The 18422-nt window shown below is 42.3% G+C and overlaps 1 protein-coding gene and 1 long non-coding RNA gene across 2 annotated transcripts in view; both read right to left on the minus strand.

The window, feature by feature from the left end:
• Positions 1–1012: 1012 nt before the first annotated feature.
• CAMK2B (calcium/calmodulin dependent protein kinase II beta) overlaps positions 1013–18422 on the minus strand; it is a 176458-nt gene continuing 159048 nt past the window's right edge. Inside the window, exons 16-20 of the mRNA XM_029283886.1 lie at positions 9846–9974; positions 5457–5532; positions 4266–4360; positions 2690–2924; positions 1013–1123 (exon numbers count right to left, since the gene is read on the minus strand). Of these exons, the coding sequence (XP_029139719.1) occupies positions 2692–2924; positions 4266–4360; positions 5457–5532; positions 9846–9974 (533 nt within the window). The 3' untranslated portion in view covers positions 1013–1123; positions 2690–2691. The remainder of the gene's footprint in view (positions 1124–2689; positions 2925–4265; positions 4361–5456; positions 5533–9845; positions 9975–18422) is intronic.
• LOC114922491 lies at positions 13011–16045 on the minus strand. Its single transcript, XR_003810411.1, has 3 exons — positions 16033–16045; positions 14946–15068; positions 13011–13025 (listed from the first exon to the last, which is right to left on the minus strand). It is a non-coding gene; the product is annotated as an uncharacterized LOC114922491 (long non-coding RNA).

Below are 18422 nucleotides of genomic sequence, written 5' to 3' on the forward strand. Positions count from 1 at the left end.
GTTAGCCTGGGAGGAGCCCCAAAAGCAAAAGCCCTCCACTACCAATAGGATTCCGCCCCCCTCTATTCAAAGGAAACAAACAAATCAAATGAAGAGGCTGAGTAATTAGCATCATCATAATCCACAACTACAGCTAGAGGAGAAAGGAAATGAAGGGGTCTGGGGTGGGGTGGGGTGGTCTTCTTCAAAACAAAATGGTAGCACTGATCACAAACTTCCAAAGCGCGAACACAATCACCGGAGGAAAAAAGGCCCATACTTTTGGCAGAGAATGCAAATACTATAAAAGGGGGCTCTGTGTTTGGCTTTGGGTGTGTGTGTGTGTGTGTGCTTGCACGCACACAAACACACGCACATATATGTATATATATATATATTTACAATAGATCCTGGATTTAACAGACTAATGGGGGAAGGGATGTCCATCACATCTAAAAAAAATTGTAAAATGCAGTATTTTTTTTTTAAATACACGTGTAAAATGGCAAATGTGTATTTTACACCTGTGTCAAAATGGCCGAGGAGCAGAGGCAAAAAAAAAAAAAAAAGTGCAGACAGATTTTGTCCACTGCATCTGAAGCCCGCTGAACCAAGGTCTGGTAAATTAAGTGTGGTGTGTGTGTGTGTGTGTGTGTGTGTGTGTGTGTGTGTGTATTCACTGAACAAACGAACACTGTTCAACACCGGGATGGATACAGGGAGGAGAGGGGACCTTTGTTTTTTTGTTTTCGTTTTTTTGAAGTTGAAACATTTTTCACTGCAACATCTGGTCACCTGAACAGCTGCACACCAAAAGGAAGAAGAAAAAGAAAAAATGAAACTGGTAGGGATGGTGAGTGCATTATAGTCAGGCTGCAAGTCAGACAGCTGGATGGATTTGGCTGGGTTTGCTTCTTCTTTTTTAAATAATCGAGTCTACCTGGATTTGTGTTTTTCTTATGTGTTTCTCTCTCTCTCTCTCTCTTTGCAAACACAGGCACTGGAAATGAAAGAGGGGAAGGAGAGGGAACAGGGGGGGGGACACGAGCATGCGGGCGCGTGCTTGTCACTGCTGCTCCCGGCTAGTGGCTCAGCTGAAATCTCCATCTCCTTCGGGATGAAATCAAAACAGCCAGCATAAGTTCTGAAAGACAAACAGAAACGGAGACATCGTGAGGAACAACTCGGGAACCCCACGGGCGGCTCTAGGACAACTCGCCACGGCCAACCCTCTGTGGGGCAACTCACCGCAGGAGTTACACCCGTATCAAAGAAATGGTGGAACACAATCATCAAATAAAGGATGCAAGAGGAAATGTGAATGACAAAAATTAAAGTCATTTTCAGACTATTTTAAATACTTAAAATGAATTGCTGCATTGCCCCGCAGCGAGTTGGCCACGGCAACAGGCAAGCACGTCTGATGCAGAGATCTGGCCTCTGGTTTTCATAATCCTGAGGCTGTTGTGCATAACTCAAGTTTCAACCCTGAGCCTGGACATTAGCGGCACGGTAGACACATCTAACCATTTCCTGATTGTGATCCAACTCAAAAGACGCCTCTTTTACTGTAAAAGTCGGATTACCTTAACACTCAATACAGGAAGTCCTTGACTTACCATCTTCGCAGCATCCACATGACCATGGGACCAAAATTTGGACACTTGGCAACTGGCATGTATTTATGTTGCTGCAATGTCCTGGGGTCACAATTGGTGACCTTCCCAGCCGGCTTCCAACAAACAAACTCTATAGGGGAAGCCGACTTTGCTTAAGGACCGCCTTATCCACTAACAAGTACAGGGATTCACCTACAAATCGTGGTTAAAAAAAAGGTCGTAAATTCGGTTTGCTTAGCAATGGAAATTCTAATCCCAACTGTGGTCTTCAGTTAAGAACTACCTGTAACTGATTACTGTGTTTCCCCCAAAATAAGACCGGGTCTTAGATAAATTTTTGCTCCAAAACATGCTTATTTTCCAGTTACGTCTTATTTTCAGGGAAATACGGTACTAAATGCGTCCATCTGGCTGATGATCTTAACTGGGGCTTATTTTTGGGGTCGGGCTTACATTATGAGCATCCTGAAAAATCACACTAGGGCTTATTTTCCAGTTAGGGCTTATTTTGGAGAGAAACACGGTAGAAGTCATTTATTCCACTCTTTCAGCAGCATAGGGACACTGCTGGCTGGCTATGTTAGAAGAAAAACTCCCTCTTCCAGAACTGTGAGTTCTTTTCTAGAAGTTTGCCAGAGCTTAAAACTCTGCTTTCAAAATCAAATAACGATGCAACGCTCCTTTATTTTATTACTCGGACAGCGTCATTTAAGCAGAGTGATTACACATATATGTTCTTGAAAACCGAAGTCATGCGCTATTAGTCGATTCAATGAACTGGGGGGAAAAAAAAAACCGAGGGAGAACTGCTGGCTCATCAGAAGCGAAGTCAGCATGTTCGTCCACATTCAGTCTAATCTCTTGGAGTTTGTGAGCTAATTTTGGGGTAAAAATGGAACATTTGCATACCTGTCTATAAAAACCCAGCCGCCAGAAGGCCAAAAAAGCAGAAAAACTGCTCCCAATTGGGTCTTGCATGGATGCATTCTCAAATCCAACACAAGCAGGTTCTCCATATCAACCAACACAAACACATCCGTTGATCTTTCCCGGAAATGGGATTTGGTCACCCCTGTTTGCCATCTTCGTACCTTCACTGGAGTGGGGCCACCGGAGCTCCTGAGCAGTGGAAGTGGACATTCTGCCACTTGCCATCCCGGCGGTGCCAGACACGGGTCTCTTCGGACTGGCAAGTACGGGGACGGCCCTGCCCATCGATGTACTGTGTCAGGCGGATGTAGGCAATGCAGGCAGCATCTTCCCCAATGACATGTACGTGAGGGTTCAGGATAGTTGTGTGAATGGGCTTGTTGTTCTTAGATAACACTAGAAGGGCACAAACAGGCCACTGGTTAGGGAACTGTACAGCAGGAGAAGCAAGGAAATGGCAAGTTATTTGTAGCTCTTTCTCTTTCAGGAAAAAAAACAAACCAATTTGGTCTAGTGATTAAGGCATCAGGCTAGAAGACTGAGTTTAAGCATGAAAGCTGGCTGACATTTTTGCCAGACATTCTCTCTCTCTCAGCCCAACCCACAATAGAATAGAATAGAATAGAATTGAATAGAATAGAATAGAATAGAATAGAATAGAATAGAACAGAGAATGGAATGGAATGGAATGGAATGGAATAGAATAGAATAGAATAGAATAGAATAGAATAGAATAGAATAGAATAGAATAGACCTTGGGGGTTATCTAGTCCACAAGTCATAAAAGGGCCAAGTTTGAAGACCCTTGATCTAGTCCAACCCCCTGCTCAGGCAGGAAACTCTATACCATTTCAGACAAATGGTTGTCCAGTCTCTTCTTAAAAACTTCCAGTGTTGTGAGGAAAATTTATTGTGAGGAAAATAGGAAGGAGTATTAGGTATATTTACTGCCTTGAGTTATTTATAAAAAGGAATAAAGATGGGATTAAAAATAGCTGATTTGATTGGATTTAATCAGGTTTTGCTGGCTGATGTGGATTTACTGGATTTGTTTGACTTAATTAGGCACTAGTGATTAGGATTCTACTTGGCTTGAAGTGAAGGAAGGAAGAGCAGGAAAATGTTTGCTTCAATGGCTGGTTGTTGGCTTTTTACTTACGGATAAACAATTTTTATATCACCTATAATGTTGCAAAGTCTTGTTATCCAGCATCAATGGTTCAGCAGAAGCTCCATAGTAAGATTTTAGATGGATTGATCTTGCTGCTTATTTGTGCTTATCTATTTTGATTCTTTTCTTCTCTCTCTCTCTCTCTCTCTCTTTTTTGCTTTTATTTCTGTTTTATTTGCTGGCTACAGGCTGTCCTAAATAAAATTGACCTGGTAGGGCAGGCAGAATCTAATTTGGACAGCTGGTCTAAGGAAGGAGACCAAAGAATCACACTCTTAGCTTGTTTGGTTCAGTTCAGTGTAGTGTTTTTGCAAGGACATTTGGGCACCCTTTTGCTCTTTAAAGTTGAACACAAATTTTGGTGGGGAGACTGTGTTTATTATGGGATGGAGAGTGTATCATGAGCTTCCACCAGGCTCAACCATCAAGGCTCTAGTTTTGCTTCGGAATCTGTTCAGAAACAAAAAAAAAAGGGGGGGAGGCAGAAATTTGGAGCCCATGCATGTCGGGGATGTTTAGGCCAACACTGGATTGCTCGCTTTTCTATTAGACAATGCTGTACTCACAGTTTTCAAAGTAAAATCTGTGGAAGTCCATCCCTTCAACGAGATTGCCCAGCGCTTCAGGCTCAAACGAAGTTAGGCCTGGATCACATATTTTTCTAGGGAGAAAGAGAACGTGATCATTTAGATTAAGAGGGTTTTCATTTTTTCGCTCTTTTGGAAGGGAAAAATAACTTTTAAGCTTCTTAGATTTTTAGCACCTAACTTTTTCAGAAATTTTGCACAGCATCTGAATGAGTTCCACGCAAGAACAGGTCTAGATACTCACAGGATTATACTGCTCCCCTTTTCTACCCAAACATAAACAGATGGTCCAAGGCTAATGAGAAATTAGCTAATGAATGTGTATCACAAAACTATATCAAGTGTGTCTGCGCAGCTAAAAGAGACATGGCTGAACTGTTAAATAACCAGAGGATTATAACAGCAGAAAGCTGGAAGGGGACATTTCAATCTGAACCTTTGAAGTTGAGCCCACTTAAATCTGACCCATAGACAAAATTTCAAATTTAGCAAATCCAATTTACTAGCAGGCCAGACAGAGAAAAATGCAAATGAACTGACACATTGAAACTCTGATGCATAAAGCATCAACAGAGAACTTTTACAAGCATAAAACTGCTGCCTTCTAGGTAGAATAAAAGTCAAAGGGAAATTCCATGTTGATAAAGGCAATTATAACAGACGTCAAAGAATGTAGCTACGTGAGCAATTTTGGGCACACCCCCCCCCCCCAAATTGCATGTTAACAGCTTTGCTGTGCAAATGGCATTGGGTGCCAGTTTGCTTCCAAATCTAATTCAAGATGAGGTGGTGTACTTTAAACCCTTTTGATGGCATGGGGCCAGGTTACCTGCAGAAGGGCCCTCTACCCATTATATCAGCCCGTCCCACCCGGTCAGGCAGGGAGGCAAGTTACAGCCATTAAGATACTTGCATATAAAAACAGTCTTGTTTTAAAATAGGGAAGCATAACTATTGAAATGAAAAGTTTGCATACTGTTGTGTAGTCTGGAGTTGACTTATTAAAGGTATGGCCCTATTATGGACATAGTAAATAGCACAGCAACAAATTTAATTCTATTGATGAAGGGCTTACATCAATAAACAGCAATACATATAAAACTGCATACATATAAAATAGTGAGTTGCAAGATCAGGACCCCTGTAAGATCTCACACTCAGCCTACTCACGCATAGGCCTCAAAATCGCCATTGTTCACAGCCTCTATCAGCTGCTCCGTTATCTTGATTATTTCCTGTTTGCGGGCTAGGTAAAAAAAAAGAATCAGAGAAAACAGATGGGGAAATTAGCCAAATATGATCCAGAGTGAATACCTTTCATGTCAAGCAGAAAGCAGAAAGACACTGCCTTGCCACGCTCCATTCCTACTATTATTTTGCATCCTAAGGGCAATGTTACTATATTTAGGCCTCAAAAATCTGAACCATCCCTAGAGGGCAGCAAAGAGGAAGAAAACATGCTAGATCTTTGCTGCCATCAGGACTGTCTACAGTCCTGATCTAACCAAGAATAGTGTTGGAGTTAAACCAGGGAGAACTCAATTCAGAACTCTGGTTGACCATGAAGCTCTTTAAGAAACAGTGGACCAATTGTTTGGAGACCAGCCTACTGCAAATGATAGTTATGAGGGTTAAACTAAGATAGCATATGATGAGCTTCTTGGAGAAAAGGTGGATTGATATTAATAAGTCTCATATTACTAGTAGTATGGATATGGTCCTTCAGAATTGGGTGCCACGTTAAAAGAATATGGAAAAGACTAACCATGGGTCCAAAAGACACTGACTCCCTCCAAAATCAGAATGCACAGATATTTCCACCATATATGTACATCCTAAACTAGCTTTCCACCATAGAAAAGAAGTAAATCCTAACCTTATGGACCAGAGTGAGCAGAACTGATTTTACTGCAATCCTACAACTTAGGGAACCATAACCTATTGCCAGCTTCCATCACATTACAAGATTCCACCCTTGCCTCAAAGATCAAGGCATTCCTTTTTCCACAGAGAAATCTATTGTCCACTTACAATGATGTGGATTGAATCTCCACATATCTCTGAAACCAGCACACACAGAGAGATGCAGGAAGTTACAATGTACAGAAGTAACTCAATTAAAGCAAGTGCTATGAATAAACAAACACTCTAGTGGCAGAAATGGTGTCACCTGTCTTGTCTTGCCAGGTTTCAGGTGTGGCTCAGTATGAATAGAGACAGAGTCCAGGTATTTGCCTTTAAAGCTTTATGCTGAATAAAGCTTTAAAGCTTATTCAGCTGAATAAAGAGAGTCTCCTCTGAAGAAGAGGAAACCCTGAGTACATTTTGATCCTCATATTTATATGTTTGCTGCATTGTTTACTACATCACCCAGAAGCACTGGCACTCCCCACCCAGACAAGCTGGCACACTCTAGATAATAATAACAACAACAGCAACAACAACAATAATAAAGTTGAAAGGGACCTTGGAGGTCTTCTAGTCCAACCCCCTGCTCAGGCAGGAAACCTTATGCCATTTCAGACAACTGACTGCCCAGTCTCTTCTTAAAAACTTCCAGTCTTGGAGCATTCACAACTTCTGGAGGCAAGTTGTTCCACTGATTAATTGTTCTGTCAGAAAATTTCTCTTTATTTCTAGGTTGCTTCTCTCCTTAATTAGTTTCCATCCCTTGCTTCTCGTCCTGCTTTCAGGCACCTTGGAGAATAGCTTGACTCCCTCTTCTTTGTGGCAACCCCTGAGATACTGGAACACTGCTATCATGTCACCCCTAGTCCTTCTTTTCATTAAACTAGACATACCCAATTCCAGGACCTGTTCCTTATATGTTTTAGCCTCCAGTCCCCTGATCATCTTTGTTGCTCTTCTCTGTACTCTTTCTAGAGTCTCAACATCTTTTTTACATCGTGGTGACCAAAACTGGGTGCGTTATTCCAAGTGTGGCCTTACCAAGGTATTGGTGGAGATAAGATAAATGCAGAAATAACTACCCACTGCCCTTGGAGGTCTTCCAAAGACATCAAGTGTTATCTCAGGGACATTAGGTGTTTCCCAAGGAACTTACCATGACCTCGGAGGCCTGCACAGGCAATGATGACATAGCCAAATACGCTCCCTCAAGACTGTCAACAGAAACATTAGATTCCTGGTCAACAGTCCTGCCTAAATCCTTGGAACCTAAAGAAGTTTGGAAACTTCTGTCTTCACATGGACTGAAAATCCATTTCGTGGTTGGTTAGCAAGGATGTAGCCTTCAACCCTCCTTACCTGAACAATAAATTCCATTCTTCTCTAGACTTCTCCTCAAAACAGTTTGGATCTTAACTGTGTCTGTATCTTAGAGGGCCATAAGCCATAAGGAGAGAGTAAGTAATCTAAAAAATGTCTTGCAAGTAAGAACCTCTACCGAACCTCATCCAGTAAGAGACCCAATTCTGGGTCTGAGTGATATGTATTACAGGTATAATCCTTGACTTATGACCAGAATTAGGACTGGAATGTCCATCACAATATATTGCAGTTGTAAATCAAGTCAGGCCCAATTATATGACAATGTTTATGGTGGTTGTTAATAGATCCAACTCCATCCATTTCTGCATGGAGATGCTAACTTTTGTTTCTCAAATTAACTAAGCCTATGAACAAAGAGATCTGCTATGCAAATGAGCAACAGTATTTGGCTCTGTATTTTACTATCAACTGATTCCAACTTTCTGGATGCTCTTGAGTTTAAAATAGTCAACTGTGACTTAACAACTCTTGCTATTAAGAAGAATGCAAGGCTAAAAGAACTAATTGTCCATGGATATACTGTGGGAAAACTCACTTAGAAAACATGAAATTACACCAAAAATAACTGTACCTTGAACAATCATGGACTCATTTCTGATATATTAGCAAGACTAAAATATGATTCAGATGGATCCAGTAAAATCCGAGAATTGATAGATTTTGCCTTATAAGTTACGGATGACTCACTCCTGGGATAAATTAAATGGATAAAAAGGGGTAAGGGGAAACAGTGACCCTTTTCCTTAGCACCATAAGCCTTATCTGAGTCACAATTACAAGCTTCACAGAGCAATAACTCCCATTCTGCAAAGAATTGTCCCCAAATATTACTCAATTCTAAATGATATGACAGATTAGTCCACAGTTATCTGTGACTGACATAACTATTTCTTCTCGTGCTGCTGCTGCTTCACAAAGGACGAATGTTTCTCTTTTTTTTAACACATCTATTTACTTTAGAAAATTTCCAGAGCGTCTTTTGTTTCCACAGTTGGCCTACTCAAGGGACCTTATCCATTTTTTCTTTTTTTTTCATTAAGTGAATACTCATTCCTGGTCTGTCCCATTTTGCAGAAAGAGACAGTCAAAAAGATCATTCCATTTAAAAAAACAAAAACAAAAAACGAGCACTGAGGTTAGAGACTGAAATCCTATGCACATGTATCTAGAAGTAAGCTCCATACAAATAGGATGTATTCCAATTCAACACATTGGATCAGGACTATGGAAACCCAAGGTCATGTCAACCTCAAAAGCAGGAGTGTCCAACCTTGGTAACTTTAAGACCTGTGGACTTCAACTCCCAGAATTCCCCAGTCCTGCTGGCTGGGATATTCTGGGATTTGAAGTTCACAGGTCTTAACAGTTGCCAAGGTTGGACCCCCATGCTCTAAAGGTGGCTATGGCCCAGTCATTCACTTTTAGCCCAACCTATCTCGCCATTAAGTTGCCTTGAGCTTTGGAGGAAAGGTAGCTTATGCATTAAAATAATAATAATAATAATAAGCATAGCTAACCACCTGCTGGACTGGAGCCATCTTGGCTCTCCTCCCACCATTCCCATTTTTGCCTAAGTTGAAGTTGCATGGGCTGCAAGAAATAAGGTCATGGCTACAGTATAAGTAATATGTCTTCTGGGCTGCTGGTATTGCAGTTGGGAAAAAAAGTAGAATTCTGCTTTTCCAAGGGACAAAGAGAATAGAATGAATTAAACATAGTGAATAAAGGCAAGGAAATTGACCCGGTGCCATTCCAAATGCAGAGGCAACATGTGCACATAATATGGAAACATGGAACATAGACATAACATGGAATTCTTCAGATGTTACTGGCCAACATCTACCCTTGCAAGTAGATCACACCTATCAGTTTTCACCAATGCCAGCTAGCATTAAGAGAAGCTTAAGTTCAACATCTGCACATGGTTAAAGCCACTGATCATAGAACATTTGTCAGTACCTTCTAGGTTAAAGTATTTGATACAAGCACAACACATCTTTCGTGCCAAGACCACTTTTTCACAAGCCATCTGCATACAATGCAGTCTGCACAATCCAGTTCTCTCATGCACATGTATCCCACCTTCTCAGCCTCTACTTGGAGCAACCGACTGAAGCTTTAACCGTTCAAGCAAAGGCACATGGCAATAAGCGTTAGGCTGTTATTTCACACCTACAGTGTCGTAACAAGAACCGAATGTTCTTTCAAGTCTGAATAGATCAAGCTGGGATGAGCTGTTGGCTATCAGAGACCACATGCGCTACTTACGATCTGAAGGAAGAGGACTAGCAATGGGTGGAAATGGGAAAAACTGGGTGACAGCAGGCTGTGGCCCCTCAGCTTCTGGGGCTCCAGAGCCCCTTTTCACCATGCTTAGGACATCAGACAATTTCGAGGCTGGCGCAAGACAGATGAAAAGAAGGCATGGAGGTAATCATAAAATAAACAAATTAAAACAAAGCAATGATGTGGAGGAAAGGAATCTTCCAAGACAATATGTGATTTATTCAGGCTCAGTACTTTCTAGGTAAGCAGGTCTTAACCCAGAGATGATGATGATGATAATGATGATAATAACAACTTTATTGTCACTTTGAATGTACACCAATTGGCATACATCAAAATGAAATTTCGCTGTATACAGCTCTCAAAGGGTCACCACCTCCGATATATACTCCTTGTTCGTGGCCAGCTCAAGTTTCAGATTGTCCATTTTAGTCTCTAGGGAGCGAATGATGGCAAACAGGACAGATGGAAACGGAGCTCCGTGTGGATTAGCCCTCAAATTAGCTTGTATTCCTGCAGGACAACCTCGCCTCCTTTCCTTTTTCTGATCCTGACTCTTCCACTTTTCCTTAAAGAGGCCTTGCTTCTTTTTGCTCCTGGAACACGCTGCCACCGCCACCAACTCCTCCAAAAGCCTCTCTCCCATCCTCTGGGCCAACTATGGCCCCTTTATGGCTGAGGAATTCTGGGAGTTGAAGTCCACAAGTCATAAAAGGGCCATAGTTCCCCATCCGTCTTAACCTGACCCCTTATTTTATGAATATATATCCCTGTAACAACCCTACACCACAAACTAAACTGATTTCTTATAGGCTTCCAGCTACAATTACAGGTTGTCCTCTTTTTTTATTGTGGCACCTGCACCCTTCAATGACCTCTTGTTGTCCTTCTCTCAAAAGTATGGCTAGCTCTGACCCAGTTGGTCTTCAGAAAGGCAATAAAACATGGCTTTTTCCTCAGGCTTTGGATGATTGGAGTTTCTCTTTTGGAGAGGGACGTGAATATGAGTTCCTGGTTGCCTATTATATGTCTTTTAACTGATGTTCATCATCCTCTATTGCATGCTTCCCAGAGTTGCAATTTTTTTGCCCATTCTATCCATGAATAAATAAGAAAGCCCAACTTAGACATTTTCCATCTCTGATTCTGTATTACACTTATTAGGAAGATCTCCAGCTGAAACAAAGTTGACCTATTTCACAAGATAAATTACTAATTCTGAGAACCAGCTGGAAGCCTGTCTTTTCCTCCTGATTTATTAGAGCATCTCCAAGCACAAATTACTTCACCAGGTACAAATCCTTGCTAGAGAATAATCCCCAATGGAGTAACTTTCCACTTCTTCGGAAGCATTTCAGCCCTGATCAATGTGTTCATTCCCCTCACCTTCCCTATCAGTTTTTGAGTTGGCATCAACTCAAGCAATCTGACCTTGCCAAAAACCTCCAGAAGCTAGAGACTACCCACAGCTTTCGGTGGAAGCCTCTGGAATAAGAGTTTTGCAAGATTTGAGTTGTGCTGCTTGTGGGTTATGAGGGATAACCTCAGCAGGATTGAGTTACATCAAAGACAAGTCACAGAAAATCAACAATAATTTTTTAAAGGGGAGATCAATGAGAGAAGACAGTTCCCACTGTTTTTTTTTTTTTAAAAATAAACCCACAAAGGGCTCGTGTCAGTTGCAGGAACCGTAACAGAGAAATCCCAGGGATTACTTACACGAGGGAGAAAGAGGACTGGTGACAATAGAAGGTGGTCCAGGAAGGGGGCTGGAGGTCTTTGGCTCTTCACTTTTGGGGGGCGTAGAGCCCCCTTTCACCATGCCTAACACATCACAGAGTTTGGCAGCTGTGTTGGCAGTAGATGAGAAAAAGGGAAGGGAGGGGGGAGGGGAAATGAGAAAACAAAAAGCAAAAAGCAACCAGCAAAACAGAAATTAAATAATAATAATAATAATAATGATAAAGTTGGAAGGGACCTTGGAGGTCATCTAGTCCAACCCCCTGCTCAGGCAGGAAACCCTATACCATTTTGGACAAATGGCTGTCCAGTTTCTTCTTAAAAACTTCCAGTATTGGTGCATTCACCACTTCTGGAGGCAGGTTGTTCCACTGGTTAATTGTTCTAACTGTCAGGAAGTTTCTCCTTAGTTCTAGGTTGCTTCTCTCTTTGATTAGTTTCCACCCGTTGCTTCTTGTCCTGCCTTCAGGCGCTTTGAAGAATAGCTTGACTCCCTTTTCTTTGTGGCAGCCCCTGAGATATTGGAAGACTGCTATCATGTCCCCCCTCATCCTTCTCTTTGTTAAACTAGACATACCCAATTCCAGCAACCGTTCCTTATATTTTTTAGCCTCCAGTCCCCTAATCATCGTTGTTGCTCTTCTCTGTACTCTTTCTAGAGTCTCAACATCTTTTTTACATCGTGGTGACCAAAACTGGATGCAGTATTCCAAGTGTGGCCTTACTAAGGCATTGTAAAGTGGTATTAACACTTCACGTGATCTTGATTCTATCCCTCTGTTTATTTATTTATTTATTTATTATTTGGATTTAATGCAGCCTAGCACTGTGTTGGCTTTTTTGGCAGCTGTGGGAGAATCCCTCCTCGTAGTGGCAGAATGTTTAGGAGAACAGCCCCTCTTGACATTGTGCAACTGCACTGAGGGAAATTGCTTCCCTTTAAGCACAAGAAGTTTATTTAGAAGGGAGGAAGGTGGAAAGCCAGGGATCTCTAGGAGAACTCACTGCAGCCAACTCACCACAGGACAATTTGCCGCGGAACCAGAATTCAACGAATATCGAAGAAATGGTGGAACAGAATCATCAAAAAAAGGACGGCAAAGGAGGGATAGAAGGAAAGGTGAATGACAAAAATTAAAATAATGCTTAAACCATTTTAAATAATTAAACTGATTTGCTGAATTGTTCCACGGCGAGTTGGCTGTGGCAAGTTGTCCCGTTCCAAAAGCCGGAGGGATTTTGCACATTTGTGACATGCCGTTTTTAGAGGCAAGGGATACCTCTGCTACTTACACGGGAGAGGAAGAGGATTAGCAACAACCGCGGATGGGTTAGGCAGAGTAATGGAAGGCTTTGGGTCTTCAGCATCTGGGGGTCCAGAACCCCTTTTCACCATGCCTAAGACATCGGATAGTTTAGCAGCTAGGGTGAGATGAGGAAGAGAAAAAAAATGAAGAAACAAAATATAAAAAAAAAAACCACAGAGATGGGAAAAATTGAAACAGGAGGGCAGATTAAAGCAAGCACTCCACTGAAGGGAAGGACGTTGCTCAAGCAATGAAGCAGCAAGTGTCCTCATATGTTTGTGTGTTTAAGGCGTTAATCAGAGTCTACGTTGTACAAAATGATCACTGATTAATTAGGGGCGCTCAAGTCTCCTTTTCATTTGGTGTGCAAATGATTGTATTTGTTGCTTTTGTGAACTGACATCTAGCTGCAGTCCTGAATTCTTTGTGGAAGACTCTTTTGCACCAAGAATTACACGAGTTGCATAATAAACATGGAACAAATTCTGATCAACCCATCAATCCTTTCAGTGTACTTTACTGACTGAGTATTCCAACATTCAAGGGATGTTCTCCCATAAAAAGCAAGAAAAGCTAGTTCTTTAGAGCAGTTTCTACTGGGCTGTTCTCAGAAATCTACTTGCATTGGAGAGGAATGGGAGTTGCAACAATAAAAGGTGAGAAGGGTAAAATGACAGAAATGTTTGGTTTTTCTGCTTCAGAGAATTCTATTTCACTTGGCCTCGTACAGCAGAGAACTAGGCAACTGGGGCAAAAAATAAGAGTAGGGAAGGGAAGGGAAGAAAATCTCTAAAATGTTGAGTTAAAAAATATTAGAGAACCGCATCAGGACAAGAGCAGTAACAATTACAATTACAGTATAAGAGAAAGGAACTTAGAGGTCTTCTAGTCCAACCCTCTACTCAAACAGGAGACCTTATACCATTCCAGACAAATGGCTCTCCAATCTCTTCTTAAAAACCTCCAATGATGGAGCACCCACAACTTCTGGAGGCAAGCAGTTCCACTGTTTAATTGTTTGCACTGTCAGGGAATTTCTTCTTAGTTCTAGGTTGCTTCTCTCCTTGATAGGTTTCCACCCATTGTTTCTTGTCCAGCATTCAGGTACTTTGGAGAATGGGTTGGTCCCAGCCTCTCAAATACTGGAAGACTGCTAACAAGTCACCCCTAGTCCTACTCTTCATTAGACTAGACCAGTGATGGCGAACCTTTTAGAGACCGAGTGCCCAAACTGCAACCCAAAACCCACTTATGCATCGTTGGGTGCCGGGTGGGTGTGGCCCATTGGCTGGGCGTGGCCCATTGGGTGCGCGTGGCTACGGTGGTAACGGAGACTGGGTGGGACTAAAAAGTTCAATCAATTCCAACTTTGCAAGATCTTTTTTTCCCGCGAGTTGAAATTGACTGATTGAACCTTTTTGGGGGGGGTACACGGCGGCGGAGGCCTAAAGCAAAAAGGTTTTATAAAACCCAGCTGAAGGCCTAGAACTCGGGTGACGGCGTGCATGCCCACAGAGAGGGTTCTGAGTGCCGCCTCTGGCACCCGTGCCATAGGTTCGCCACCACTGGACTAGACATACCCAGTTCTTGCAACCACTCATCATATGTTTTATCTATGTTTGGTATCCTTTTCAGATGCTCTAGAATTCTCTAGCTTTGTGGAAATCCAGAATTTCGGCCTGTTGTTATTATGAATTATTTCTTATTCCATCTCTACAACCACAAGAATTTTCCATATCTGCGACTAATTATTTTAATTTGTTGCATGAATATTTGTTTTCCTGCTGAGGTTAAAAAAAATGAATCACACTGTAGACCTTTTGATTTAGCATCGTTTGACATTATTACGTTGCAGGACTTTCCAATGGATCATACAATTTTTGCTAATGAAATCCAAGCCAAGAATGTATTCATTAGATTTCATTAAAGCAATATAAGACCTGGTTTAATAACAAGCCACAAATGCTTTCCAGCAACCCTCTTTTTCAGCTACGTAGCTGTTGAATGCACACCCTAGCTCTCACACACTACTTACACTGGGGAGGGAGAGGGCTTGCTATAGCTGGTAATATGCAGGGTGAAGAATTTGTTGGGTCTTCAGCCACAGGAGTACCTGATCCCTTTTTCACCAGGCCTAATACATCAGAGAGCTTGGAGGCTGAGACAGGACAAATGAGAAAGGCAGGGAGGGAGGGAGAGAGGGAAAGAAAGAGAGAAGATAAAAAGGAAGGACAACGAAAAGTAACAGTGAGGTAGAAAAAAAAATCTGAAAAGATGACTCAAAGATGCAAAGAATCCTTTAACTGCCAATGAATCCAATGCACAAAGTGTGTTTAATCTGCCTAGTTATGGCTTTCTAAATCAATTTCTACTAGCATCACTAAAGCAAATGACTTAAGTTACATGGACACGAATAGGGGCTAAGTTGAAAGAACGTAGTCTAAGTTCAACTACTACTTGAGGATAGCCTGTTTTTTTTTTGTAATCATTCTTCTATATGGCCGAGCCTATATGAGGCCTGTTTTTTTTTGTAATCATTCTTCTATATGGCCGAGCCTATATGAGGCCTGTTTTTTTTGTAATCATTCTTCTATATGGCCGAGCCTATATGAGGCCTGTTTTTTTTGTAATCATTCTTCTATATGGCCGAGCCTATATGAGGCCTAGGGATTTAGACTTCTACCAAGTTTGCAAGCCAGATTAGGGCACCCAGCTTCTATTTTTTTTTTTTTTTTGGTTAAAATACTTACAGGCAACATGAAGCTGAATTCAGGAGCCATGATTTGAGGATCGGCTAGAACTGAAGATTAATTGGCAAAATCGTTACTCAAGCTAGCCATGGCTCAAATATAAAAGGTCCATCTAGAGGGGGATGTTGTTGAGCTATTCTTTGATTCTTCAAAAAGGAAGAATTAAAGGTTCAAGTAGGTTCATTCAGATAACAGGAAATCAAGCTTGTGGCTAGAGCTGAATGAAACCCATGGCTTAAGGCTTAAGTGGAAGGTCTAACTGGGGAACATCTTACCAAAAGCTGCCCAGAGTTGCTTAAGATGGGCAGCCCTATAAATCTTCCAAACAGACAAATTAACAGGTAAACAAACATTGGGGGCCTTGCAACTTACAAGCAGCCGTGATTGCAGCAGCAGCAGATGAGATGACAGATGTCTGAAGGCTGGGAGGAGGTTCAGGGGCAGATCCTGAATTCAGTTGACTTTTTACAAGCTCATTATCAGTGCTTTTAACTGGGGAGAATGTGAAAGAGTAGAAAAAGAAACAGAAACACCATAAAGACAGAAAGAAGAAGAAGAAGAAAAAAATCCAAAGAACAGTGACACCTTTGATAAAAGGAAAAAAAAACAAAAACAAAATAGGAGACATAGAATGGGAACGTAAGATGTATTTTAATAGAAAGGAGAAAAAAAAAGAATGGGGACATGGGATTAAGATACACAGACAACATATTTCCAGGTATGACAAGCAGGAAAGGTTTGATTATATTCATGTCCTGGGCAGGGAGTTTTTATAAGGTATCTGTACTGGTTGAAAATCCAACTCTTCACAGAGGGCTTGATCCCTTTAGTCCTAATAGACAACTTTCTCTCTCCCTGCAAACAGGCGATAGATCAGTGGTTCTCAACCTTTTTAATGCCGTGACCCCAACCGGTCGTAAGTCGAGGACTAAACTGGTCGTAAGTCGAGGACTAAACCGGTCATAAGTCGAGGACTTTCCCTGCCCGGGAGCGCCACGCATGCGTGGTTCCGCCCCCTGCGCCGGCCGAGGCGTAGCTGGCAAGCGGCAGAGACAGAGCAGGCTGACCACCAGCTGGCCCAGCCCAAGGGAGGTAAGGCACCCGCCGGAAAAGGGGAAAAAATGGCAGACAAAAAAAAGGCGGACAGCCTTGCTTGGCGACCCCCATGAAATGGTCGATCGACCCCAAATGGGGTCCCGACCCACAGGTTGAGAACCACTGCGATAGAGCATAAACTGACCTTCTGTGGACTTTCCCTACTGTTTTTAGTATCCTGAGGCTACAATCAAGCCAAGCAAAGGGTTACCAGTACAACAAGAAACATGGAATTCCAGGTAGAACAGGATATCTCTCCATAGTAGAAATCAGATTAAACGGGGTGCGTGGAAACCAGCCAAGGTATCCAAAAGGCCTGACTTCCTAAGAGTAGAATAGCATTTTTTTTAAGAGCCAGACTTAATATCCTCCCCTCAGCACTCTTGCAGGGTAGTTATGATAAAACCCCAATAGCTGAGCGAATGTGTGTACGTGTGGCAATGGGGAAGTTGAAGATATCTCACATGTCCTATTGCGCTGCAGATTCTACAGGGACATCAGGACAACGTACATTCTCCCTCTATTAGAGAGATTTCTAGGGAGAACAGATAACTCCTACGTGAAACCATCTCCTTCAGGATTCAAATCCAGCCACCACGCGTGCAGTAGCAAAATTTTGTGCTGCTGCAATGATAATAAGGGGAGAAAAAACACCTAAAGAACTAAAGATCCTTATTGATATTAATACTTTGCTTAGTTATTTTCTTACAGTTTCTAGAGGAATGTATTTATTTTCATGTTTCACTTTTGTGCTGGTCTGTAAGTGTAATAAAGATGGATTCTGATTCTTTATGAGGTATCTGAGCAGCAACATAGGATGTGATTAAGACTCAGCTTAGCTCTTCATAGATTCTAAACTTATGTCTATTGATCACATTGATCTGGGACCCATCGTTTAAGCATCAGGGCATCACATATTTCCTAACTCTATCCTGGCGCTTATACTTTGAACAATTTATGAAGAAAGTGAATGATAGAAGAGAATATGCATTACTTTTTCGGAAACCTCAGAGCTTTGAGACAAGACTTGTATCATGTCATCCCATCTTCGTCCCTCGTTTGTGAAAGGTTACAAGAGGCAACGGCCTATGACAAAGCTTTCCCCAAGAGTGGTCCATCTGTGTTCTTCTATTAGGGCGGTCCTTGTGTGTTCTCCTATCATCTCTTAGGCTTCAGAATGTCTCCTCTGCCTTTTTGTCGATAGCACTAGAAGCCACGTATCTAGACACACACCCACATTTTTTCTCTTGGAAATGCAAGCTGACTGAATCTTAATTCAAGTCTTTCTAGAAAACACAAGCCCAGTCTAGCATACGTATAGACCAGTGATGGCGAACCTATGGCACACGTGCCAGAGGCGGCACTCGGAGCCCTCTCTGTGGGCACGCATGCCGTTGCCCCAGCCCCGCCTCCCCACACGGCCCCCTCCTTACTAAGGCCCCCCTGGAGGAAAGTCGACCCCGGGCACGGCCCACATGGAGCAGCGCAGCCAAAGACATAGCTGGGCAGCAGGGACAAGACTCCGCCCTCGAGCCCCATAGTGTGCAGATGATGCTGTGGGGTGTGGGTGGAGGCCGTGGCTGCCATGGCGCTGCAGAGCTGCCTGGGCGATCTGCTGCGGTGGGCCATAGAGACGGTGCATGGCCCTGCAGGCAAGCGGGGGCGGA

The sequence above is a fragment of the Protobothrops mucrosquamatus genome, unplaced genomic scaffold (assembly GCF_001527695.2).
Source record: "Protobothrops mucrosquamatus isolate PMUCROS unplaced genomic scaffold, P.Mucros_1.0 scaffold262, whole genome shotgun sequence".
Lineage (NCBI taxonomy): Eukaryota > Metazoa > Chordata > Lepidosauria > Squamata > Viperidae > Protobothrops > Protobothrops mucrosquamatus.